General features: G+C 37.0%; 5 protein-coding genes and 1 non-coding gene across 6 annotated transcripts in view; 5 read left to right on the forward strand and 1 right to left on the reverse strand.

Annotated features, from left to right (window-relative positions):
- The window catches only part of LOC137945511 (protein TIC236, chloroplastic), a 71,695-nt gene extending 67,998 nt beyond the window's left edge, over window positions 1-3,697 (forward strand). The window contains exons 23-24 of the mRNA XM_068791436.1: window positions 226-498; window positions 3,318-3,697. Coding sequence (XP_068647537.1) covers window positions 226-498; window positions 3,318-3,470 — 426 coding nt within the window. The 3' untranslated portion in view covers window positions 3,471-3,697. The remainder of the gene's footprint in view (window positions 1-225; window positions 499-3,317) is intronic.
- Window positions 3,698-3,987: 290 nt separating this feature from the next.
- TRNAL-CAA (transfer RNA leucine (anticodon CAA)) lies at window positions 3,988-4,071 on the forward strand. Its single transcript has one exon. It is a non-coding gene; the product is annotated as a tRNA-Leu (tRNA).
- A 33-nt stretch (window positions 4,072-4,104) lies between these two features.
- Window positions 4,105-8,511, reverse strand: LOC137946099 (psbP domain-containing protein 5, chloroplastic). Its single transcript, XM_068792281.1, has 11 exons — window positions 8,385-8,511; window positions 8,124-8,299; window positions 7,560-7,680; window positions 6,508-6,557; window positions 6,316-6,383; window positions 6,122-6,220; window positions 5,687-5,746; window positions 5,504-5,563; window positions 5,260-5,314; window positions 4,781-4,830; window positions 4,105-4,464 (listed from the first exon to the last, which is right to left on the reverse strand). Exons 1-11 carry the CDS (start codon window positions 8,435-8,437, stop codon window positions 4,366-4,368), a joined length of 891 nt encoding a protein of 296 aa, XP_068648382.1. The 5' UTR covers window positions 8,438-8,511; the 3' UTR covers window positions 4,105-4,365.
- A 3,119-nt stretch (window positions 8,512-11,630) lies between these two features.
- Window positions 11,631-13,013, forward strand: LOC137946742 (fatty alcohol:caffeoyl-CoA acyltransferase). Its single transcript, XM_068793052.1, has one exon. It carries the CDS (start codon window positions 11,631-11,633, stop codon window positions 13,011-13,013), a length of 1,383 nt encoding a protein of 460 aa, XP_068649153.1.
- Window positions 13,014-14,211: 1,198 nt separating this feature from the next.
- LOC137945712 (uncharacterized) lies at window positions 14,212-16,762 on the forward strand. The gene is made up of 3 exons (XM_068791699.1): window positions 14,212-14,902; window positions 15,121-15,521; window positions 16,159-16,762. Exons 1-3 carry the CDS (start codon window positions 14,738-14,740, stop codon window positions 16,595-16,597), a joined length of 1,005 nt encoding a protein of 334 aa, XP_068647800.1. The 5' UTR covers window positions 14,212-14,737; the 3' UTR covers window positions 16,598-16,762.
- Window positions 16,763-17,410: 648 nt separating this feature from the next.
- On the forward strand, window positions 17,411-26,048 carry LOC137945714 (DNA-repair protein XRCC1). The gene is made up of 9 exons (XM_068791700.1): window positions 17,411-17,485; window positions 18,581-18,633; window positions 18,756-18,944; window positions 19,349-19,460; window positions 23,247-23,332; window positions 24,205-24,315; window positions 24,856-24,942; window positions 25,128-25,480; window positions 25,575-26,048. Exons 1-8 carry the CDS (start codon window positions 17,467-17,469, stop codon window positions 25,461-25,463), a joined length of 993 nt encoding a protein of 330 aa, XP_068647801.1. The 5' UTR covers window positions 17,411-17,466; the 3' UTR covers window positions 25,464-25,480; window positions 25,575-26,048.
- Window positions 26,049-26,362: the final 314 nt, after the last annotated feature.

Consider the following 26,362-nt stretch of genomic DNA (forward strand, 5'->3'; position numbering starts at 1 on the left):
TATTAAGAAGCTGTCGAAAAACTATACATATTACACAGGTTGGATTATTACCTCTTAAACAGATTATGCTAGTTGTAATTTTGTTCTGATTTCCTGCTTTTTGATTGATCAAGGAGATGGTTTATATTTGGTCATTGAGTCTTGTGTCTTCAGTAATAGGGTTACATCATTTCTTGATTAAAAAGCTGAAATAGTTATATCTCAAAAAGTGTTATTTGTTACTAGGCTGCTCGTGTCTTTGAAAGTCAATTGGCAGGATCACTGTTAGAACGTGATGGTCAACTTGCTTTCAAGAAACTTGCTACTGCGACACTCGAAACATTGATGCCAAGAATAGAAGGAAAAGGAGAATTTGGACAAGCTCGTTGGAGGGTGGTGTATGCACCACAGATCCCAAGTTTGCCTTCCCTGGATGCCTCAGAGGATCCTCTCAAATTAATTGCAAATACTATTTCTTTCGGCACAGAGGTTGAAGTTCAGCTTGGGAAACGACTTCAGGTAGTTAACAACACATACACATTATTTGCTCCATCTCATCATTTTGGACTGCCTTCATCTTCCTTTTTAAATAAAAAATAGAAATGCCTGAATCTTCTTTCTCCTTTGTTTTTGCTCCAGTTGATTCCTCTTTTATGATATATTATCGTTTATTTCAATCCAAAGCTGCTTCTCAGGGAGGCCTTTGTCATCCTCTATGATTAGTTGAACCCTTAACTAGATCCAAACCAAGAATATCAATACACTGCTAACTTCAAATAATAAACCTTAAACGTAAGACTACAACCTGGACCTAAACCTGTAATATAAATTTCCCACAAGCAAAAAACGAAAAAGAAGGAAGAGGAAACTGACTTATTATTTGATGAAATAAAAATGCACTCAACTGTTGACTGTTTGGGGTGAGGATTGTGAATGGGAGTTGGGTGGGGGATTCTCTGGCTCAAAGAAATCAGATGTCAGAGGCAGGTGGCAGATTGGATGATTTGACAACTGTGATCTTCCTGAGATTTAATGCAAGGTGACGGCGCCTAAACTTACAGAATTCACTCCTTGGGGAGCTTATGCAGTATGCATGTGGAACAATAGCATTAACTATAATAACTATTATAATGGTAATAACAACAAGAACACTAGCAAACAAGGATAGCAGATGTTGGATATGTGACACATGTTTCATAATTAGTAGATTAAGTAGTTGTAAGTATAGAGGTGCAATGTAGTCATTGTATCTTAAGGGACATTATGGTCATTGCATCCTATTTTTTAAGTTAATGATATAAAGGAGAAGGATCGTGTCTGCTCACTTTTATTCTCTTCTTCTTTTTGTAATCCAATCCTCTAAAACTCAAATAAACTCAACTTTTACTTGCCATATGAGTAGATTAAGTGATTCTAGTAAGTTCCTTTCAAGCTTCTTCATTTCTTCTTCATTCATATATCTTGTGCAGACCTCATACAGTGTTAATACTCCAAACTTTTGGTCTGCATTGGCTTTAAAGGTTCTCATTCTCCTACTTTTGTGCCACAATCCATAGGTTGGTGGTGTAAAGTGCTATTTTAAAGCACAAATGATACCGCTGTGGCCCATTTTAGTTAATATTTGTTCTACACATCTCTAATCCTAAGTACACCCAAACAGACTGTATGGCTCAGAATTTGACTTTTTTTTTGCAGTTTTTCTAGTTTTTGGTGGAACTTATCAGTTTCAGTTAAGACAGATGTCTCTCTGCCTTAAATTCTAATTCCCCACTAGCCACCGGAGGGTGAGGAGGTGACTAGACTGGTAAATGTCAAGTACAATGGGGGTGGCTATAGTCCATGACATCGCATTCTTTTTGAGTCTATGCATCCACTTGTCTCCCTGACCATTTCAGTTGCCAATTTGCCACAATCTCAGAAGTGGGCAACAGAAGAAGAGAATTGTGACAGAAGACCCATTAGGTGTAGTTGCACCAGCGTCATTGGGTTTGGATGGAGATCCATCTTCTAGTGGGCCCTCCAATCTTTTTCTTTTTATTTTTCCTCAACAAACAAATGTAAGGTCTTCACCTTGACATCCTAACTCCAAGTTTATTTCCTTTGAGGTCTTCTACATATTACACATTGGTGTCTTCCTCGTCTAGCATTTCTTTTCCTAAATTCTGTTAAGAAGCCTTAGTGTGTCCAAAGTAGAAACATGCAATGGAAGAGATGCGTGCCCTGTAGAGCAGACAAATGTGGGTCCTATTTGATCCTCCTAATTGTGCTGAAGCAGTGGGATGTTGCTAGGTCTTCACGATTAAATTTCATTTGATGGTACTGTTGAGCATTACATGGCCAAGTGAGTGGCTAAAGGTTATATGTAAACATATGGTGTTGGTCATTTGGAGACTTTCGCATCTGTTGTTCAATTAATTGTGTATTTTGATTTATGCTGTTATGAATAAAGCATCCCCAAGGTTGGATATTGGTAAATTGTACGAGCTATAGAAGGCATATATGGATTAAAACAGAGCTTGAGGCTTGATTTTGCAAATTCAGTGAGGGAGTATCTTTAGGGTGTACACATTCAGAGCGTTGAATTTTTTATCATCAAGAAAGGTAGAGAATCTGTGTTGGTTGTGTCTATTGATGATATAGTCATTCTTGGTAGTAACATGTGGGGCATTAAGGACATTAAGGCACATCTGAGGACCATATTCTTTTTTGAGACACTTCCAATATTTTCTTACCATTGAGATCGCTTGAAGATTGGAACTGTGCTATTTTAGATGAAGTATGTTACGTCTTGCTAGTGGGTGTTAACCATGCAGAGACTCTTATGGAATATTGTACTGTTTAATAAAGATAGATGTTGCCATAAGTGTAAAGATTACAACTTCATATGTACGATTTGCCGACAACTTACATATTTTTTCACCAAGGCTCTCAACAAGAAAGAATTAAGTGTATTTTGTAGCCAGTTGGGTCTATTTGACGTATATGCTCTATCTTAACGTGTTAAGAAATATTCTCATGTATTGAGGGTATTATTACAATTTTAGTTGTGTTTCTATAGTAATGTAGAGTTAGAACAGGACAGCAGTAGATGGTCATGTCTTGCCTATCATTATCTATTTATAATTAGTAGGTAAGTAGCAGTAGGAATGGAGGTGTGTTATGGTTACTGTATCTTAGTTTTAAGCTAATGATACAGATATCAGGGGTACCTGCATCATCCTTGATCTCAATTTGTACTAGTCAATTATTTCCTTCACTTTCTGTTTTGGGTATGAAGTAGTTGGTTATATATTGTTTAACATGAGCTATCTACTGAGGAGTTGTATTTAACCTTGCAGGCTTCGGTAGTTAGACAGATGAAGGATTCAGAGATGGCAGTGCAGTGGACGCTTCTTTACCAGCTTACAAGCCGCTTACGGGTCCTTGTTCAAATTCCTTCAAAAGACGCCAAGCGTATATTATTTGAGTATTCCGCTACATCCCAGGAATGAACTGTTTGTAAGTTTAATCATGACTTGAAGGAACTTGGTTTAACGACATGATGATTCAAAAAGCATCAAAGAGGCTTTCAGAAGCTCTGTTAAATCTGCCCATGTACATCCTCCCTACTGCGGTGCAAATTGCAAGTAAATTGTAAATTTACATGTTTGTAAATGTAAATATTATTGTCAGAATTTAATATTTATATGCAGAGAATGGTAATAAGTTTGTTCATCAATTTCTCCTGTAAATAGACAGAAAATGTAAATTTACCATATTAGCAGATGCCTATTCACCTTGTTATGTATGGCTCTTTATTTCAACAAGAGTGGGAGGGAGGAGAGAGGAGTGAGGAGGGATCCCATTTCTATCACCATGGAGGAGTCTTAGATTTGCTAAAACAGTAAGAAAATCTTGTCACGTAAAAAAAATCTGAAAGGATCATGCGGCTTGTAAAAATCTGGAAGATGCAGAGAGCTTCTTCCGTCATGAAATAATAAAGGCTAGTTATTCAATTTACCAAGTCACGTCAGGATGGCCGAGTGGTCTAAGGCGCCAGACTCAAGTTCTGGTCTTCGAGAGAGGGCGTGGGTTCAAATCCCACTTCTGACAATTTTCTTATATTTTTGCATATCATTATTGTATTTATTATCCCCAAACTGTCAATGAAACCAATGAACTTCCCAAATCAAGGTAAAATCTACTTTCTCTAAACTAACCTCAAAAAATTACAGTTACATGCTTAGAAGGCAACTGCCATACTATTTCAATTGGCAACCTTCAGCTTAATCTGCTCTCATACATCAAAATTGCTGTGCTGAGAATATATGATACAGCTTAATCAATTTCCAAGACTTTTTTTTTTTTCCAGAACAAAAGAAAATTAATATTCTACTCCATGCATCACTACCAAAATCTCCATGGATCCTTATACGGCGGCACATAGTCGTCGGTAGGGGGAAGAAGGCGAAATGAAGCCACTGTTTTCTGTAAGAAAGGACCCATCTGCAACCACCGGAAAAGCCTTTCATTTCACGTTAAAGAACTCAAAGAGTTGCTAGCCAAATGATCATCTAGTTTCTTTCAGTTTGTAAGATATAAACCAATAGCCGTTCATTGGTACAGGAGATTTTCATTTCATAGACACGCAAGAGTTCTTTATTAAAATCTTTAAGCACATTTATCATAAAAATGTCAAAGATATGCATTAGACCATCATGTCAGAATTTAGAAGACTAAAGACGGGCAAAATATAGTTTACGAGCACTGAAAAACGCATTGCAAAGAAAAATAAAGTTGGAACTGAAAAGCAGAAACTTACAAAGTCCCACTGCTTGTTAAGAGTAGAAGCACTCAATGAGTACAAGTATCCTACAAGCACAAGTCAAAAAATCACAAAGAATCAAACAAAGGTTTACAGCATGAAGTAATCAGCTTTAACTATTGTTAATTCTACAATAATTATGAAAATGATCAGGCCTCTAATAGCAGTGAACAGAATCAGGATGTCGTCGTATTTACAGTGTACTATAATAATAAGGATCAGTGAGAAACATGGAAAATTGTCACATTTGCGAAAACTTGTCCCATGCCACATCAATCGTTCTTGCAACATGCCTAAGACAACTAATATTATCATCCACATAGCCCTGCCTGTTTTTATTTTAAACTTAATAAGAAAATAGATCTTTTGCAACGAAAACAAAATGATCTTTAGTTTGTCCATGTTCAAACCAAAAAATTTTACATTGATAGAAAGATATAATTAACTAAAACAAATGATATAACAACAGGACTCACCATCTCTCTCAGCAGTTGAAGCCACATAATGTCGAAAAATGCTTGAATCCTGAACCTGATAGTATGGAAAGACAACCAGCAATGGGGGAAATTGACAAAATACTGTTATAATCTCTTGGGTTACATGACAAACCAGATTTCAGGATATAAATTAATTATCTACATGCTCCCCACATCCTTGTGCCAACTATCCTTGGGAGCATACCAAGCGACTACCAAATATTTGAGGGATAACAACACTCACCAATTTTGTAGGTGATTTTCTAAGAAGATACTCATAGTACCAGTAAGACTCCCCGTCAACCTGAGACAAGTATGAAGGTCTTCTGTAATTATCTTCAGATCTACTGCTTGATATTATGGCAGTATACAGAGTCTTGCATAGAGGAAACAACCAGGAAAGCATGGGTATAGGAGGACAGCTTACTTCGGTAGAATGTGTATCAAGTACAGAACTCTCAGCCATTCGTTGACTGGTGCTAACCCGCTGCACAAGTACCCTCAGACATAAGATCACTCTAAAAGAACAATTCTTATAACATATAGCTAGATGCCAGATAAAAATGTGTGGAGACATCTTGCAAGAGATGCTAGGCCAAATATCAACAGTTAGTCTACACTAAATTAGACCAAAATGGATTGACCATTTCAGTCATGCCTCCACAGGTTTGGTCCAGTACGTCAACAAGCAGCATATTTTTCCAATCCATGCCAGTTATCACTGATATCCATATTTTGCACTTTGATAGTTATCTCTATTTTGTACTCTTTTATTAATTATCCCTGCTTCCTATACACTTCCCCTATTCAATCTGATCTGTTTGTTCAAAACGAAATTGAAGATATCATGTGAGGATAATACCAGAGAGGACTTGTCAGACAAAACAGAATCTGCAACATTTTTAGGACTCCAGGTACTTTTGTCCTTTGATACTAAAAACTGCGAATTGGGAGGGCCAATCTGCAGCAAAGAAACTAATAGTTAAAAAAGAAAGCCAGGATAAATGCTAAGATCAAAGACAAGAAGTATGATTCCGATTTATAATTCAAATTTACCGAAACAGAGATGATGACATTATCAATCACATCAACACGCTCAGACACTATGCGCTGCCGTGCGTCAGCTGCATTAAAGCATTTGCTAGGATCAATTTCTAACCCACACCATAAGGACTAATTTCAGGAATTGTAGGTCAGATGCAATTGCAAAGTTAGAAAAAGGGGTAGAATAGAGGGGACAAAAATTACGAGACAGAGGTGCAGCAGAGGAATAACGTTCAGGTTTTCTGGATTCAACCCTTCAAAATTTGATGAGATTGATCAGTCTTCATGAATGAAATAACGAATGAGAAAAAAGAAGCTGAAGAAAGAAGAGAACATTAGTTCAAGTTATAGGCGTAAATATCATTCATGCCACAAAAGAGTTGCCGGTGCATCGAGTAGATGATCCCCAAGAGAAACAAAAGGAGAAATTAACATTAAACAATGAAACAAAGCAACAGCTGGGTTCTAGTTCTTTTGAAAGCATGTCAAATTTTCAAAATAAGTAAGTATAAAATATAAGTTCATTACAGAGAAGAAGTATATGTGACCCAGCCAAAATTCTCAGTTAACCTACATGTAACTGAGGAAATAGCAATAAAGGAAGTCTCTAGTTTCGTTATCAAAATAGCTATATAGACTCGATATGTTGGAAGGTTAAAGAACATCATCCTTATGTGATCAGATGTTTAAAAGAAAATAAAATACTTGCTTGCAGTTAGATGTTTACAGGCACCCAACCACATTCTCCACCACTTCATGTTATTGTACCGTGCATGTAATGTTTGAAGCCCCTCATTTCAAAGTATTCACTCAGCTCCTAATAATTAGTACAAAAGAAAAGCAATGTTCACTTTGCAGGAAAGTTTATATTTAAATGCGCATTAAAAATATGTGACCATAGATGTTAATCTTATAACAACTGAGAAGGTGCAGAAAACATTTTAATGGCAGAAGCTTTGATGGGAACAGGACAAAGATGAATAAATCCAGTTATTTACACAAATTACTTTTACCAATCTATCAAATAATCGACAATGTGCTAAAAGTAACCACCATAACAAACAGTAATAATTTATTGATCAATAATGATCAACTGCTATCACGAGTACATGCTTTTGGGAAAGTTTTCAGCATCATGCCCTACGTCAATAATGAAGAATCACGATTTTATTGACTATTTCCAGATAAAAGTGTTCCACCATTTAAGAGATCCCGTGCAGAAAAATTCAACAAGCTCAACACAATAATTCACATACCATTTGAAGACAAACTTCTTTGACGGAACTTCCACTGGGTATAGGAAAGAATATGCATTTATTTGGTCGACTACTAAATCCATTTTTATATCTTCATCTTGCCCAGGAGAAGCTAGCGATGCTACAAACATTTCGCACAAGAAAAGGGATAAATGCCACAACTAAGTGTCAAAATGTTTTGCTTACGAATTACCAAAACAACCATTAATCAGGTATAAGAAATAAAATAGCCTCAGTTACAAACAAAACTGTGTGCCGCGTTGGTCCACAAAGCACAACATTATGGAGGATTCTAATCTGACAGCCAGATTGTCATTGAACGGCACAGTTGATAAATAGTGTACATTTCTAGTTCGTTCCCGCCCAGAACTCCATTGAGCGCGGCAAAATGCGAGATGGTTTTCCAGTGGGGAGCACCTCCAGAGAAGCGGAGATTGGTGCTAATGAGATATCAAACTAATCGTAGGACAAATTTTAACTTGATTTTAAGATCCACTCTAGCTAAATTTTAGACGCCACAAAGCTAAAAGTAGAGATGCACAGAGAGAGCGTTAGTTCAGTCACCAGGAGCGCCTGGAAAGACAAGCAAAGCAGTCGAGAGGCCTGAGAACACCAAATCTCTTCTCTTGATTCCTTCGCATCTTTTAACAGATTCAGGTTCTCTCGTCGACAAATTGTGGCCAAAAATCTGCACCGGAAGATGACATGTTCTCCGTGTTTGAGAGATATCGAAGAGGCCTCTGAAGAAAGACAAAGAAAGGTGAGGGGGGGGGGAAAAAGAATATTCAGAATTGATGTACAAAATGGTTCCCGAAACCGTATTACCTGCACGAATTGGCGACGGAAGGGGGAGAAGAGCAAAGAATTGTTGCTGGCATCCTAGTTTTTGGCAGCTAATCCACTGTAGGAAGCAGGAAGATTGTAAAGATGGACATGGAGCGAAAGATAATGATGGAAGACGAGGAGAAAAATAAGAAGATAAATCTTAATTTCTTAAACCGAAGCTCGCAACACGAAGACGAATACGACCACGGAGGGAAAGTTTCTGTACTCTGTCAGTGGTGGGCCCGAGACCGATGATTGACATTTGAAGTTGTCCATTGATTGGGCTTATCCGATGACTTCAGATTCGATATCCAACCCCATTGGTTTTCCGACTCGGAGCAAGTCGGCTCGGGAGACGAATCGCCAGTTATGTTTTCCGCGATTCCTTGGACTCGAGCAATCCCACCGAGTCTGGCTAGGGTGTCAATTTCATAAATATTATGAAATGCATTCATATCGGTATTATTTTATTTTATTTTTATTAAAATTAATAATAAAAATGAGATATGCTAATGTTATAAATAGATTAAATTTTCTACTTAGGTTCACACTTGAACCCAACCTCACTTTTCTTATTATATAATAAAATTTTATTTTTATGTAATTTTATTTTATTTTCAATTTCCAAAAAATAAAAATTTGAAGTAATGATAATATTAAATAAGAAAAAACACTAAATGAAGTTCTTTCTTTTTTAGCATCGACATAACTATTATAAAATCTTCTTAGAGATGGTCTGTAAATTCAAAAAAATTGATAGATTATATTCATATAATAAATCGGTACATTATATTTAAATAATAATCATATGGTTTCTTTAATTTTCAAGTTTAATTGTATTTATTAATTTTTATTAATTAGAATATTTAGTTTAATGTAATTTTCTGTTTTCCTAGGTGTCTTGTTAGGACACATATTTATGTTCACTATAACTATTGTTGTATTTCATAAAAATCCTACAATAATTTTATACTGGTAAAAAACATATAAAATTACATCATTGTATCATAAAATATATATTATTCATATATTTTTAAAGGTCATTATGGGTATAAAACTCTACACGTCAGGTTTGACACAAGTTGTTGGCCCAGGTGGCCTCTCAAGAGGGGGATGATTTGAGATAATCAAATTAAAAGCGAGTTGTGAGTATAACTAAAAACACATACATACAAGTAATTAAGGGTTAATATAACATGCACATACCACAGGGACAACTAGATTTTTTGTTACCAATGTTTCCCTAGTAGTAGTCAGCACCCAAGAACCCTTGCTTAGAAAAAATCTACCATTCTCAAAAGCTCCAATAGCTGAAATTATAAAAGAGATTTTGCCACTCTTTGGCCACATGTAGTTCAAAACACGATTTGTACAAAGCCAATCTCCCTCGGAGATTGTTGGTTGATTCTAACTCGAACTAGGCCTTTCTATCTAGATTAAATAGGTTCTAGATGAACTTCTCACAAATACAAATAAAAGAAAGGTTAAAATTATACCCTTACTTGGATATATGTTTCTCCTTGAAAGATGCAAGTTTCCTCCTCTTTTATTGCACGATGTGAAATGATCAAGGAGCTTAGACTATATGAATATAATGATTGATTGAAAGAGAAATGATTTTTCAAAGTGTGAGACTCTCTTTTCCACTCTAAAACACTTTTAAGGAAAATTTGTAAGATAGAGAGTAAATGCTTGAGGATTTGCCCATTAATGCTCATTCACTTCTCTATTCACGGTTTGTTGGGGGTATTTATTGTTTCTCCAACTCAAATTAGTCATTATTTGCCCATTTATAAAAATCAATACTTTGATTAATTGATCACTTAAAAGTGATTATCATAACGGCTACTTTTTTTTTATCAAATAGTGACTTATTGATCAATGGGTTGATTGATTAATATGTTATCGTTGCTCCAAAAAAGTTAAGTTGATCGATCAATCGAGACTCCCTTTGGTTGTGTAATACAAGTATGATCAATTATTGTATTTTCCTATGATCGATCATGTTTTAAGTCCCTTATTAGCAAGGTTCTGACTGATCGATCAATCAAGTGGGATGATTGATCATTCTATGAGAAATTTATTTGTTTGGGCGGATATGATCGATCAATCGAGTGGGATGATTGATCATGCATTATAGCATGAAACGGCCATGTCTTTGATCAATCGACTATGGTTAATCGATCATACTTTATATTTCCTGCCTGCACAGTTTAGGATGATTCATCAACCACTGGTGATGATTGATCCATCGAGATTCTCTTTGGTTGTGCAATACAAGTATGATCAATTAGTGTATTTTCCTATGACCGGTCATGTTTTTAAGTCCCCAGTTGACAAGGTTTTTACTATTGATCAATCAAGTGGGATGATCGATCATTCCATGAGAAATTTGTTTGTCTGGCCAGATATGATCGATTAATCAAGTGGGATGATTGATCGTGTGTTATAGCATGAAATGGACATGTCTTTGATTAATCGACTATGGTTGGTCGATCATATTTTATATTTTTAGACTGCACAATTCTGGATGATCGATCATTACCAGAACTCTAATTGTATGGGGGTTTATAATGATCTCTTATAAAAGTGACTGAGTTTAGATATTTGGCTACTACACTTAAACTCTAATTTTACGTTGTTCTCTTTTTTGTGAGTGTTTGAGGTATAGAGTTTTGGCTTGAAGCTTTAGATCCCGAGCTTAATAGTGAATTATTAGATTAGTTAAATTTAAAAAACAATACTAGAGTCAACCAACGGTCAACCCGAATCAGATTCACTCGTCTCCCGTCACAAACGGGTCTATAACCCGAAACCCATTGGAATTTTCTCCGATGTGAAATCTAAAAACGAATCCCCGGAGGATGGGGTCAGACTATTAAAAATCGAACCCTGTGCCTACCCTGCTTGGGAGACCATTTTGTGAATGACATGGCTATTTTCTCGGGACCCGCGTCTTGCATGGCTCCTTACGAGACCCCGTAAATCTATTCATGCAGAAATTCACCGAGAATTAAAAATCCACCACGGTAAGTTTGAGATGCTCCAATTTAGAGGTATCTTCTTGTATCGTCGTCGATCATGCATCAACTGCTTCTAACCTAGTAACCAAAGAAAGCATAAAACAGAACTGCTTCTAACCTGAATCTTTCCATGTCGCAAACGCAATTCGCGATTCGCCTTCCCTTACAAAAAGTCGAGCGACTTCATGAATTCTCTTCCGAATACTCAGCTCCGATCAACTAAATGGCCGCTTGGGTTCGTGACCTCCACTTTCCTCGCTTGGATATTCTCATAACCGTAGATGCGATCTACCAAGTCACTCCCGCGGGTCCTGTTCCTGCCGCCTACGGCGATTCCCTCTACCTCTCCAACCTCGACGACATGGTCGGCTCTCGCGTCTTCACGCCTACTGTGTATTTTTACAGCGAAAACAACCAAAGAGAACCCATTGCAAAAGTTTTCCGACGCGCTCTGGCCAACGTCTTGGTCCCTTACTACCCGCTTTCCGGCAGGCTGAGGGAGACCATTGAAGGAAAACTGGAAGTCTTCTTCGGGCCCGATCAAGGTGCCTTAATGGTGGAAGCTCGGTCCAGTCTCAAGCTCGCCGATCTTGGTGACTTGAGAGTTCCGAACCCTGCGTGGGCTCCTTTAATTTACCGGTTTCCAGTCGAAGGGGCAGACCAGGTGGTCAACATGCCTCTCGTCATCGCTCAGCTAACGACCTTCAGTTGCGGCGGCTTCAGCCTCGGCTTGCGGCTCTGTCACTGCGTCTGCGACGGCCTGGGAGCCATGCAATTCGTCGCCGCCTGGGCCACACTTGCTAAGGTAGGTCCCGCGTCTAAGATAAGTCCATCGCCGTGCTGGGATCGGGAATTTTTCCGGCCACGGGTCCCACCAACAGTTAAATTTCCCCACAAGGAGTTCGCCAGAATGGAGGAAGGCTCCAGTCTCGGCTTGATCCTGAGCCAAGCCAAGCTGGTCCAGAAGTGTTACTCCGTCAGCAGGGAGTTCCAGGCGCGGCTCAAGTGGTTGGCTCAATCAGCCGACGAGGACGCTCGCACTGGCTTCGACGCCGTGGCGGCCCACGTGTGGAGATCCTGGGTGAAAGCGATCGGGATCCGTCCGTTGGATTACGAGCTCCGGTTATCCTTCTCCGTCAACGCCCGGCCGAAGCTGGGGGCCCCGCCGCTGAAGGAAGGGTTCTACGGCAACGCCTTGTGCGTGGCCTGCGCCACTAGCACGGCGGCCAGGCTGGCCGAAGGGACCCTCTCCGCCGCGGCGGGACGGGTTCGAGAGGCACGTGTGGCGGTCTCGGAGGAGTACATGCGATCGACGGTGGATTATCTTGAGACGCACAGGCCGACGAGGCTGGAATTCGCGGGGAAGCTGAGCATCACCCAGTGGACCCGGTTTTCGATGTACGAATCGTCGGATTTCGGGTGGGGCCGGCCGCTTTATGCGGGACCCATTGACTTGACGCCGACGCCGCAGATCTGCGTTTTGTTGCCGGACGGCGACGCCTCCGGCGGTGATGGGTCTTTAGTGGTGTGGATCTGTTTGCCGGAGTATGCTACCGGTAGTTTTGGACAATGCCTGTCTAAACTAGACTGCGACGATGAAATGTGAAAAACAAAAAATGCTAATGTTTTCCATTTTAACGTAGTCGTGAGATTTATGACTATTTTGAATCATATTAAATAGATTTTATGACATTGCTTAGGTTTAAAAATTCTTAAAGACATTTTGCATACCCATTTATTTTTTTATCTATTTAAAATACATAAAAATGTGTTGACTCTTGATTGAGTGACTCAGTCAAAACTTACCCAGGTCAATGAGTTAATTCGAAACAATATAGAACCGAATCAGATATATCACATGCTCGGAGGTAATGGTGGCACCCAGTCAAACCGGCTCACAAAATGTTCGAGCTCAAATTAGTTCAATTTTTACCTGAACTCAAACTTGTCTAAATTAATAAATAATTTTAAAATTTTAATTAAGATTATTTATTCAATTAAATATATAACAAAAAATAATTTAACATATACTTACTTTTATGATCTCAAAATAGTTAATCAAATTGTATTTTGGCATTATCTAAATTCTCACTCTTAAATTAGTAATTAAATATAATATTAATAATCATGAATTTATATAAAAAAATATTCTATTAATAAATTTATTCTGATAGTTTTACTTAAGTTTTCTATTAGTAAACTAAGATAGGTTTTAATTTGTGATAAAGTAATAATTAATTAATTCAATATATTAAATTATTTATGTATTGTAATTTTATAAAAAATTAACTAATGCTTACTTTTATAATATCAAAATAGTTACTCAAATTGTTACTTTTGCGATGTCTAGATTTTTACTCTTAAATTATTAATTAAATATAATATTAACATCATGAATTTATATAAATATAAAAAATAGGATCTTTTTTATATAAGATAGATTTTAACTTGTGATAAATTAATAAATAATTTAAATTAAATTATTATTATTATTTTAAATATATACAAATAAGATAATTAAACAAATTTAATCAAATGGTTACTTTTGCAATATCTAGATTCTCACTCTTAAATTTATAATTAAATATTATATTAATTTTTTAACCATAAATTCACTTGAATCATCCATCATCTTCATATTATATAATAATTTTTACTATATTTTAATATATTAAAAAAATTATTTTCTTAAATACCCCTAAAACCCGACCCGCTAAAGTGGACGATCTTGGTTTGGTCGTATCAATTCCCAGAAAAGCCGAAAGAAATCCGCCGAGTCTTACGTGCCAAAGCCTTCCCTTTCTCTTCCTTGTCTCGACGTCGCGACACGATACTTGAGATATTTCCTTTTGAACATTTCACAATTTTGTTGAATATCTCAGCGTCAAATGCCTTTTTTGGAGGGATTTGATCGACGTTTGTCGTGAAAAAAAAATTCTGGCAAGTTTATTGAGAGCCGGGAAGATTTTGAAACGGACGTTGAGTTTTTTTGTTTTTTTGTTTTCTTACGAGTACAGACTTTCGGGGAAGATTTTTTGCATTGCGGATTCTGTTACGTTCTCCTTTGGCAGATTTTAAAATTTTGACGAAAAACTCTGTCGATGTTTCGGTTATTTAAGAATTCACGTTAATATACTTCGGCGGTTCGGTGGTGGATCGAAGTTCAGTGCAAATTCATGTTCCATTTCTGTTTCCTCTGTCCGGAGGTCTGAGATTATGTTTTGACGATTTGTTGGTTGAAATTGCTGAGAGTTGAAAGCTTATATTGTTGATTGATTTGGATAAATTGCGTTTGATTTACGTGGCTTTAATTGAAAAGAGGGAATCGGCATGGGCGTGGATTACTATAACATATTGAAGGTGGAAAGGACTGCTACAGATGAAGATCTAAAAAAATCGTATCGTAAATTGGCCATGAAATGGCATCCTGACAAGAACCCCAACAACAAAAAGGAAGCAGAAGCGCAATTCAGGCAGATCTCTGAAGCTTATGATGTAAGGCTTCTCTTCTCTAGCTTTTGATGCTTGTATCTTCTTAAATTTTCAGGTTGAAACGGAAAAGTCCTTGGATGCACAGCAAATGGATGGGTATCTTGATCCAACTTGTTGCTGATAAATTTCCTTTTATTTCTTCATCGCATTTAATTAATCTTATTCGATTAAAATTTTCTACTACGAGAAAAACGAAAGCGACTTCGTCATCTCATCTACAGGTCTTGAGCGATCTGAATAAAAAAGCAATCTACAACCAGGATGGAGAAGAAGGCCTGAAGGGTGTTCCACCTTCTGGTTCAGGCAGCGATTTTTCATCCAGCAATCACAATGACTTTGGATTCAATCCTCGGAATGCTGAGGACGTTTTCGCGGAATTCATAGGGAGCAGTCCCTTTGGATTTGGGTCGTCATGGATTGGCAGGTCGACGAGGTTCCCATCGGAGAGTGGGATCTTCGGAGGATTTGGCGGCTCTTACAGCGATGGAATGGGAGCGAGCCCTAGCCCTACTCCCAAGAAACGAGCCCATGTGGAGACAAAGCTGGCTTGCAGTCTTGAGGAACTCTATACTGGATCAACAAGGAAGATGAAAATCTCCAGGAACGTTGTTGATGCCAATGGGTGGGTAATTCTTTCAATTCCTTGGAATTTAAACACCCACACGTCAGTCTTACATCCTCTCTGCATTCCCGTCTGGTTTAGTCAATTAAACGTCTCAAACTAATTGATCAATCCTCGTCGTTCCCCCATGGAGACTTCTCCAACTTTGCCGAATCATGAGTCATCTTCCACCTGCTCTGTTTCTGTTACTCCATTATCTTTTTTCACCCATATCATTCGCGGATCTTCTTCTATTTTAGTATTTACCATCATAATTCAAACTGCTCTCTGAAGACTAAGTAAGAACCGACCTATTGTTATGCAGATAACTTCATTTTTCCTCAAAAATTTCAACTAATGGAGCATAAAAGGAGAAGACCCACTAACCTGTATCTCAGTATGTACAATTGATTGTTCGAATTTGTTAGTGTGAACCGTTTTCATTTTAATTCCTTCTTCTAAAATGCGGATTACTCATTAGAGCTGCACTCGGTGCTGGAAAACTAACCTCGCTACATTGAACTGGAATCAACACTGAAAATCTCCATCTGAAATTCTCAGTAGTTCTATCTTTGAAATTAGTCTCACCTCATAACATTGATGCATTTCATTGATCCTAGTATTCTTACTAATTTTTCTTTTTGTTTCCGACTTCCAGGCACTTACAAACCGAGTCAGAAATTCTAACAATTGATGTGAAGCCCGGTTGGGAAAAAGGCACAAAGATCACTTTCCCTGACAAGGGCAACGAATCAGTGAACCAGCTTCCGGCAGACCTTGTCTTTGTCATTGATGAGAGACCCCATGAAATCTTCAAAAGAGATGGCAACGATCTCATAATGAACCATAGGATTACTCTGGGGGAGGCACTTGGTGGCACCACTGTGAACCTATCAACCATTGATGGGCGTAATCTAAGTATTCCACTGAATGATGTGGTGAGCCCTGGGTTTGAGTATGTAATTGCGAAAGAAGGAATGCCTGTTGTGAACGAACCAGGTAAGAGAGGAAATTTACGTGTGAAGTTTGATGTCAAGTTTCCATCAAGATTAAAGCCTGATCAAAAGGTAACTGTTAAACACATTTTGGGAGGGTAAACCTGATTTTAGGACTCTGGCATTTGGTATTAGTTTGTTATCTTTTAATGGTGTTTTCTCTTCTTTCTGGGATCACCTTCCTGTTGTGAATTATTATATTTTCTTGTTTTGTTTAAGAAGTTGATGAGTTGTAATTCAAACACAAATGTACAATGGATGTCAATATGTGAGGCGTCTCTTTCCATGTATATATCTCGCTTTCTATCTTCCCATTTTTGTACTGGAGCTGTAGGTCCAAGAACAGTGAAAAAGAGAATTTGATCATTCACTGTTGATCCAATACGAAAAGTTATTGGGTACGTAATATATGAAATGGTTATCTCAGCCGTCCGATCATGTTGTTGATCGGACGGCTGTGATAGTCGTTGATCATGTTGTTTTGCATGTTTCACACCAAATAGATTTTCGTATTGGATCAACCCTCTTTAATCATTATCTCATTTTTACTAACTATATTTGGGAATAATAATGGTCAAAATCTTTTTTTTTCTAGGAATTCTAAACACTTCCAATCAACAACAGATAAGGTAGAAATGAATTTTAAATAATCAAGAGTAAAAATACAGTGTATATTAAATTAAAGGCCACTGAATCTTTCTCATTCAAAATTAATTAATATAAATTAATAAATTTAAATATTTGATCAAATTTGTACTTATTTCGCTAGTAATGTTTGATATTTCTAATAGATTGTAATGATATAAGCTGTATATTTGGAAATTACTCGGAGACGGAAGAGATGTTAACTTTGTAAACGAGTGGCCTACTCTCTTCCACAATCCACAGTTCCCCTCGAAACTCACAAGGTTAATTCTTCGTTTATCTTTTCCGTAATGCATGTCGAAGCTTTGTTCTTTCTGGCTGCATAAATGTCCTTGGCGTCTAATGGTATCTCTCACCAAAAGTGTATTCGAAAATTTATTCGATGTCCGCTTGGGGGCTGTTTAATGTAGGTGTTAGGTTAAAGTGTTTTGGACATTCTTATGAGCGTCCACTTTGTGTACTTACTCTGATCAAGAAGGGCGACTCTATATCTGTTTTGTTTATTTTTTATTTACTTTTTTTTATGAGAAGGCCAATTCTGTGTCTTGGACTTCCAAGCTTTCCGTGGCTAAATTTGTGCTCATTGTGGAAGAAATCAAATAGCATGTTAATCCAGTCTTCTTTAATCATGAGCGGCGGAAAAATCTATTTAAAAATGTTAATCCCATTCCCAAGGACAATGTATTCCGAAATTCAGTTAGTACTGGTCTGTAGGTGCGCATGCCAAGCTGTTGTGACAGATTACACCAGCATAGACTCACCGGTTTGTGATGCTCTATTCTTCTTGTCTAAGCCATCCAAAAGCTCCACTTGGGTAGTTGGCTGAAAATGTTTTATTTACCGTTTTAATTGTGTTTTCTTCATTGAGGTTTGTTTACAGTTTACACCAAACAAGTAAAAACATACTCTGCATATGTGGAGAAATATATCAAGGCTGCTAATGTATCATGCTTCCGTATACTCTACTGATTAGCGTTCTGAAGTCAAATTGATGCACTTGTGGTGCTCATGTGTCATGCTGCATGCTTTATGTAGAAAGGAACTCTGTCGATTCAGGTAATATGTCTGGAAAGAGAACTCTTCCATCTTCATTGGGCTCTAATGAAAAAGGGGAAGGGTCCGAAGAAAATAAGCCTGTTGATGTTAGTTATCACGAGGAATGCCATGGCAGTAAGGAGTCTAATATTTAGAAGTTGGAATCCTTGTGAAAGTGCACATAAATAGAATAATCATAAGAAGAAGCACACACTATTTCTCTTCTCAAGAATCTGCTTGAGAATCAGAAAATTAACATGTTCTACATTGGTGATATATTGGCCCAATATGCCATATCCTACTTCTGTTACTGAAATATGGTTTCTAGTTATTCAATTGTCTTAGTTTCATCAATTTACTGTCAGGTCATATGTGTTGCTTACATTCAGCAAAACATTTTTGCAGGTAGAGGCACAGTAGCCCCCAGTATGGGCACTCCACAATTTTCAAAATTGATGGTAACAATCAACTCGAGGCTATTAATGTTTTGGAATTGATCTGTATTGCCCCTCTCTTAATTGTGGTTTTCACTCATCTTGGGTTTTATAACCACTTTGTGAGAAATTTTGATTTTTGACAGGAAGGTGTGGTATTTGCATTGTCTGGTTTGGTTAATCCTGAAAGGAGCATATTGCGATCACAAGCATTGAATATGGGAGCTGAATATAAGCCTGACTGGACCTCTGACTGCACACTCCTTGTTTGTGCATTCCCAAACACCCCGAAATTTAGACAAGTTGAGGCAGATTGTGGAACTATTGTTTCAAAGGTTTCTAATCTGCTCTTTTACTCTACTCTATCTTAAAAAAGTCGTTAGGTCATTAATGAGTTCCAGGATGATCATCTTTCCTTTGAGAAGTGCTCATTGCCAGTGTCATAAATATCTTGTGACTCTTCAGTTCCTTCAAAGTCATGTCAAATGTTGGGAGAAGGCTGGTATATACAGGAATGTAAGGAATACCCAGTCTACTATCGGATTGTTATACCTTGCTTTGTATCCAAAATTTTAACTGAGGTAATTAAAAGAACAAGAAGGAAGGTATGTGAATGTAATCAGGCTTAGTTTATAAAGCATTTTTTACCATAAAAAAATATAGTCTCTATCAGTGATTTAGTTATAGAATCATCTAATACTTGCAAATGAAGCATTAGTTTTGACTTCTGCTGTGATAGGAATGGATTTCAGAATGTTACAACCGGAAGGAGCTTGTTGAGATAGACTCTTACCTTATGCATGCTGGAAAACCATGGCGTAGAAGTAAGATTGCTGATCGTGTCATTCAAGGTAATATTCATGTGTACATCCAAGTATTTCCATTACTGTCTCTCATAGTGGGTTGCTTGTCGAAACTGATGAATGATTCACCGGAATAGAATGAAAATACTCCCTTTACGAATATCTAACTAGAAAAAGTTTATCTGGCATGTATCTTTGTATAATTTGCTATTAATATGGTGCAATTTTAAGTGCCTTCTTTGTTAGTCTCATCATCTCACAATGGCTGATATTTATAAATAATTAAATATAATGTTGAATGTTGGTTCATTTGATGCTTTCTTTGTCAGAAATTAATCATCTGTATCGAATATCAATTCTTAAAAATGTAGACCCCTGCATGTGTAAACTGCGAATTGTTTTATTAGGTTTTGATCTTGTTGAATTAAATAATTGGAGTGAAAAGAAGAAATAAGAAAGAGAAGAAGTAGAGGGAGAAAGCTGTGTTGAAGAGCAGCGCCATCAGGAATCAGATTGATCCCAAAACTCTTTATTATATTACTTAAGTAAAAAGACAGGAAAAGACAGTTGTGCCCTTAATACATGCATCAGCTATACAGCATTATAAGGCTTTAAAACAAAGTGAAAACAGAACCTAACTAATAGAAAATTACCCTACAATCTTCCTAACCAATAGCAAGCATGAGTACATATGTGGAATGACCAAAATACCCCCGATTCCATATTTTCCAACCCCCCCACCAAGCTGGAGCAAAAATATCAAATAAATCCAGCTTGTTACAAAACATCATATGCTCACATCTTTCAAGGGATTTAGTGAAAATGTCACTGAGTTATTCAGATGATTTGACATACTATATAACAATCTTTCCTTGCATCACTGCATCTCTGACAAAATAACAGTCTACTTCAATTTGATTGGTCCTCTCATGGAAAACTAGATTGCTAGCTATAAAAATTGTGGTCTGATTATCACACTTCATAACCATGGGCTTTGTAATGTAAAATCCCAACTCAACAAGAACTGATTTACCCACATAAGCTCACTTACTGTGTGAGCTATTATTCTATTCTTTGCCTTTGCATTGGATTTGGCATCTATATTTTGTTGCTTACTCTTCTAACTAATCAATAGTACCCTGTCATAGATATTCTATTTATCTTTTAATCCTGAATAATCGACATCTAAGTTTCCCAACACCTCAATCTTCTCATGGGGTTTTAGGAGGTCCTTTCGGATATTTCAAAAATTTATGAGCAGCCTCTAAGTGCATTTTGGGTGGATTCTTCATGGACTAGCTAACACCTCCCATTGCAAATAATATGTCTGGCTTTGTAATAGTGGCATAAATCAACTTACCCACTAGGCACTTGTATTATGTCCTATCCTTAAGTTCAGAACCCTGGTCATCATGAAATATATAATAGTAAGATGAGCAACTAGGGAGAATGTCTCAAACACATCAATGCCATAGGTTTGGGTGTATCCTTTATCTTGAGCTTTGTACTGTTCAATGCTCCTATCATCTTTGTATTTAATAGTATACACCCAACAATACCCTACAACAACAACTCTCTAAAGTGGTTCACAAAGTGTCCATGTTCTCCTAGAAATCAAGGTCTCCCTCTCGTCATCCATAAGTGTTTCCACTTAAGCAATACTAAAGCATCATGCACCTTGTGAGGAATGAAGAAGTAGAGAAAGACAAGGCAAAGGATTTATAGGATGGTGACAGACAATCAAAGGACACATATTTGGATACTAGATGTGAAGTGTCTAACTGTTTAGCTTTCCGGAGCGCAACAAGCAAGTATAAGTCAGAAACTTCAGGCTCTGCAGGTAAAGAAGGCGACGACTAGACTAGGGAAGGAAGCTCTTGTTCATTTTCCTCATTTATGGACAGTTCCTCTGAAGTTGGTTCGGCATTGTTGATACACTTGTAGTGGCTTTGAAGGTGATGGCTTTGGAGGTATGGATGTGGTACTTGCACTTGAAATAACCACAACAGCTATAGGAAATGGATTATTAACAACTTGGCGCTCTTCAATCTAGCTTAATCCAACAAACGAAGAGTCATTTGAGGACACAAAGGAGTACTCTCAAAGAACGTCACATAAGCAGAAATATATGTTTTTCTTATTCTAGGATTGTAGCACTTGTATCCCTTCTAGTGACGTGAGCAACCAAAAAGACACCTTATGGAATGAGGGGACAACTTGTCAATAGTATTACTAAATGAATGAACAAAACATATGGAACTAAATACTTGAGAACACGCATCAAATACTTTGTTCTAAGGTTTTAACACTTGTATAAGGATATGTCCTCATAGAAAAAATGATGACATAGGATTAATCAAGTAACATGAGGTTAAGATTGCATCACCCCTAAAAGACATAGGAAGATGCATATGAAACAGCAAGGTGCATGCAACCCCTGGTAAATGCCTATTCTTTTTGCCAACCTCTTCAGAATTTGTTATTTGCACCACAACTTGATAAGGCAACAAGCAGTACTCGGCACAATTAATAACAGTTAAAAAAAATCCACTCAGTCTTCCTATCCAAAACTGCCCAGGTACTAAGGTAGGTCCCACACTAAGAAATCGAATCTAGGGTATCTATCACAAACCCTAGAAACCCAATCCACTACTTCAGCCACAACCTAAACCGATTTCTGACCCAAGACAATTCAAAACTTGCAAATTATTGTACTGCCCAGGCAGTATACAGAATCGACAAGTCTGCACAGGCAAAAGTGTACTCTGGACCACAAAAGTGTTAGGAGAAAAACCTCTAAGGGCACAATAACACATAATAGCTGCTCAATAGTGCAGTACAAGCCATCAAACAAATGGTTATGGCACAAGAAAAGCGCAAGATCTGACCTTTAGAAGTCCTCCCAGTAGAAGTCAGTGGCTTGAAAAAGAAAAACAGAGAACTTTAAAGAACTTCCCAACTCAAACTTTATTGTTTTGATACCATGTTAAATTATATAATTTAAGGATTGAAAAGAAGAAATAAGAAAGATAAGAGGTAAAGAGAAAGGGGACAAAGCTGCTTTGAAGAGCAGCAGCTGTCAGGGATCAGATTCAAGTAAAAAGACATGTTAAAAGACAGTGTTGCCCTTAATACATGCATCAGCTATATACAGCATTGTTTGGCCTGACTCATAGACGGTTATCCTACAACCTTCCTAACCATTAGCTTGCCTAAGTACATATGTGAAATAACCAAAATACCCCTGATTCAGTACTTTCTAACAGATCTTATATCTAAGGGAGCACAATATTAGAGCACTTGTTTTTCTAAGGATGATTCTTAAGGCCAATATAGACTTCCATTATCAGTAAATTTGGCATGAAGATGTTAACAAGGCTAAAAAAGAAAGCACAATATTGCTAAACTATTCATGATCTCATTCTGCTTGCATGTGTGATTCTCCTTGTATTTACTAGTTTTCCTTTATAGTTCATTCTTCCTCTTGTTTGTTGTGGTTTTCTTTAGAGTTTTACTTTGCCGAACAAAATTTAAATAGTAATTGACAAAGTGGAGGGAATGAGTTTACCGTTTTGTGATATTCTCATTTGTTTTTTTTTTAACTCTTACTGTAATTCTTATTAACTACTATCAGATGTTTTTAATTTATGACACTCTCAAAAAAATTTATATTCTCTCAAAGTTTCTATATTTTGGTGAGCATCAGTTTGGAACGTTTTGACTGTAATCTTATAGGGTCTATTTTTTATGTTTCAACCACCACAATGATTTTATCCACTACTCTGTAACTTGGAACCGTAAGGTGTCTTACTCAAAGTATGAATATTTATGCAGATCCAGCAAGTTCTTACCCTGAGAAACCTCCTTATGGCGCTCAAAAGAAGTTGAAGCAGAAGTTGACTGCCCAAGCAGTTCCAGTAGTGAGTCTTACGGTCAAAGATTTCTTTAACCCATTTCTGAGTATTAGAGGCACCAAATGCTTCGATGAAGTATCTGCAAGATTAGCTAAGGATACTTTCAATTTAATTTATAGATAATTTATGTGAGACATACTATTTAAAAAAATATAAAAAGTTGAATCATGTGTAAAACATTTAAACTTCTTCTCACCTTGAGAGACCTTGTTGTAGAGCTTAGATGAAATCGAAGCACAAGATGATCGCCTGAACAGTATCTGAAGTGATTCTTACAATCAATCACTCATTTAACCAATTTCTGAATATTAGAGGCACGAAATATGCTTCCATGAATGTGGCTTAGGCCTTTGGCTCAATGGTCACATAGGGGTTTTTCTAGTGTAAGGTCTTGGGTTCAAATCTGACTAGGGAATGCTTCATTTCATTACATGTCAGTTCTGCTAGGGGCTTTATCTCATAGAATTGTAAGGTCACGTTGTATTTAGAGGATCTGATCTCCTTGAGTTCAACTTCTAACAATTTAAATTGAATTCAATTGAGGCAGCTGTGCTTGGAATATGTTAAAGTCCTCAGAGACAAAGAGATGTGTTTCCTTTAGGGCTCCAAACCTGTAAAAAATGCAAAGAGCAAGCCTTATTCCATGTCGTGTTAGTTTAGCTTACCCTATTCCATTTCCATCTTTTTATTTTTGGGAAAAAATGGTCTTTTACAATTCTCTGTAACTTTAGTAACTTTGGGAAGCTGCCTCCGTCTAATGTCTAATTGTGCTTTTTTTGACAGTCTGAATTATATATATATATATTGAAGAATATGGACAGTCTGTGTATTTCCACCTTTACCCATTTCTGATGTAGTGTATCATCAATACTGCCTAGGTTGCAGCTTCTAATACTGCTGGGACACATCTTTCTCCTACTAAAGTTAAGGAATGGGCTATAGATGATTTTAATAAAACCATACTATGGCTGAAGAATCAAGAAGAAAAAGTAAGTTGTTGTCTTTCTACTGATTTATGTAGGACTGTTGTAATTACTCTCCATATCTCCTTGATCACTGGAAATCATGTCTTAGTTGTATGATGACTTGTGGAGTTTCTAAAAGTTGTGATTATTTCTCCTTCTACTTATTTTTTGTTAGTTCTTGTGCTCTTTCAACTTGTCTACTCGATATAATTGAAAAGGCCTAAAACAATGTGGTCTTCCAAGAAAAAGAACTTGATACAGAAACTTTTGCCCAGAGATGGAGGTCAACCCTTCGGTGGAACTTGTTTAATTACAATTTACATTTCCTAGAACGTGTGTCACAAACTTTACCCTTGTTTCTGTCACCACTCTGGTAAAGAGAATAACTTTGGTGATAGGAATTTCGGAGAGATGACATAGCATTCATGAACTCATTTCTTGCCCTAGACCCTTCTTAACTCTGAATGTTTATGATTCTGTAGTTCAATTAGTGGGAGATAGGTGCTAGTTCTTATCTTTCAAATTGTTGTTCTGTTATCTCTTTTCTTTTGTTTGAATTTGCAGCCAGATCCGACTGAATTGAATAGCATTGCATCAGAAGGGATTTTGACTTGCTTGCAGGATTGCATTGCAGCTCTTGATGAAAACCAGGTATTTTTACTTTTAGTAGCCCTATAAACTACCAAAGATTAAGTGGGCTTCATCTTGGAGTCTCTTGATGGTGAAGCCATGTATCCTTTATGATTTATTATTGCAAGGATTCCTTAAATTCCAAAGTTGTTTAGTCCCTTTTGAACTAACTGGAAATTTGTACGTCCAATGGTACCTCTCTATAGGATATCAGGTCGGTGACAGAACAATGGAAATTTGTGCCTCGTGTGGTTGAAGAATTGGCAAAACTTGAGGATACAAGGAAAAGCTCTCAGTTAATTTCAAGAAATGAGCTCTCTAAGCAAGCGGTAGTAAGCAAAAGCATCTGCCAGAGAGTGTTTGACGATCTACTTACTACTACTGCAAAATCTAAGAAGCTAAAGACAAATAAAGGCGTTGAGCCATGCAAAGACAAGGCGATAACGATGTATGATGATACAGGGTCTGATAGTGACAAGACAATTGAGATGACAGAGGATGAAATAGAACTTGCCTGCCAGAGATTTGATGCTCTAAAATAAAATGGGCAGAATGGAAGGTGTGGTGCATTTATTTTCTTTCCTTCATCTTGTTCCTCGTCTCAGCTGGAGGAAGTTTGACACACTTACCTTTGTTTTTTGTCTGTGCAACAGGAAATGATGAAAACAAAAATTTGGTTGGCTTTACACCCCAGTGCTCCGGAGTTACCCAAGGGATTAGTTCTACTTTCTATAGTTTGAAGCACCGGTGGAAATAGTTGTCGGTATTTGTGGTGCAATGAGTTATATTGGGACGAGAATGCTGGAAATATAATGTGACATGAAAGGTTGGTTTTCCAGATACTAATCATGTTAGTTTAATATTTGTTCGCTGTCCAACAAATTTTGCCTCCTGAGTTGAAGAATGCCCATAGAGGCTGCTCCTAAGACTTGATAGACAGAAGGATTTCTGAGGTACTTCTCGTTGTCATTAAATTCCACTGAAACTGCCTGAATCAGTGGTGGTTGATAGCAGAGTGAAGAGGTCGAGTGTGTAGTCTGTACAGTAGTGTTATTGATTTGTCCAAGTAATGAAAAGAATCAGTAACATCGTGTCATAGATTTGCTCAAGTAATTTAGATTGTCAGTACAAAGGAAGATTGATGAAATTTTGTGAGAATTGTGTGTGTTCAAAGTAGTTTCTATGAAGCACAATCACTCGTCCTAGATTAATTATTATATACCATTCAAATTTATTTTTTAAGTAATAATAAAGTCTTAATAATTTTACATAATAATATTTTTTTATTATTAGAGAATATTTTTTAATATTAATAAATATTAATTAAATATGTTAGTCTAAATTTTTATATAATATTATTATTTTATATTCAATTTAAAAAATATATAATTACATTTTTTTAAATGATTAGATAATTATTATGTTTTAAAAATGAAATAAT

This window comes from Aristolochia californica, unplaced genomic scaffold, assembly GCF_029961685.1.
Source record: "Aristolochia californica isolate CCGP_79_NKW_82.1479 unplaced genomic scaffold, dmAriCali1.0.hap1 SCAF_12, whole genome shotgun sequence".
Taxonomy (NCBI): domain Eukaryota; kingdom Viridiplantae; phylum Streptophyta; class Magnoliopsida; order Piperales; family Aristolochiaceae; genus Aristolochia; species Aristolochia californica.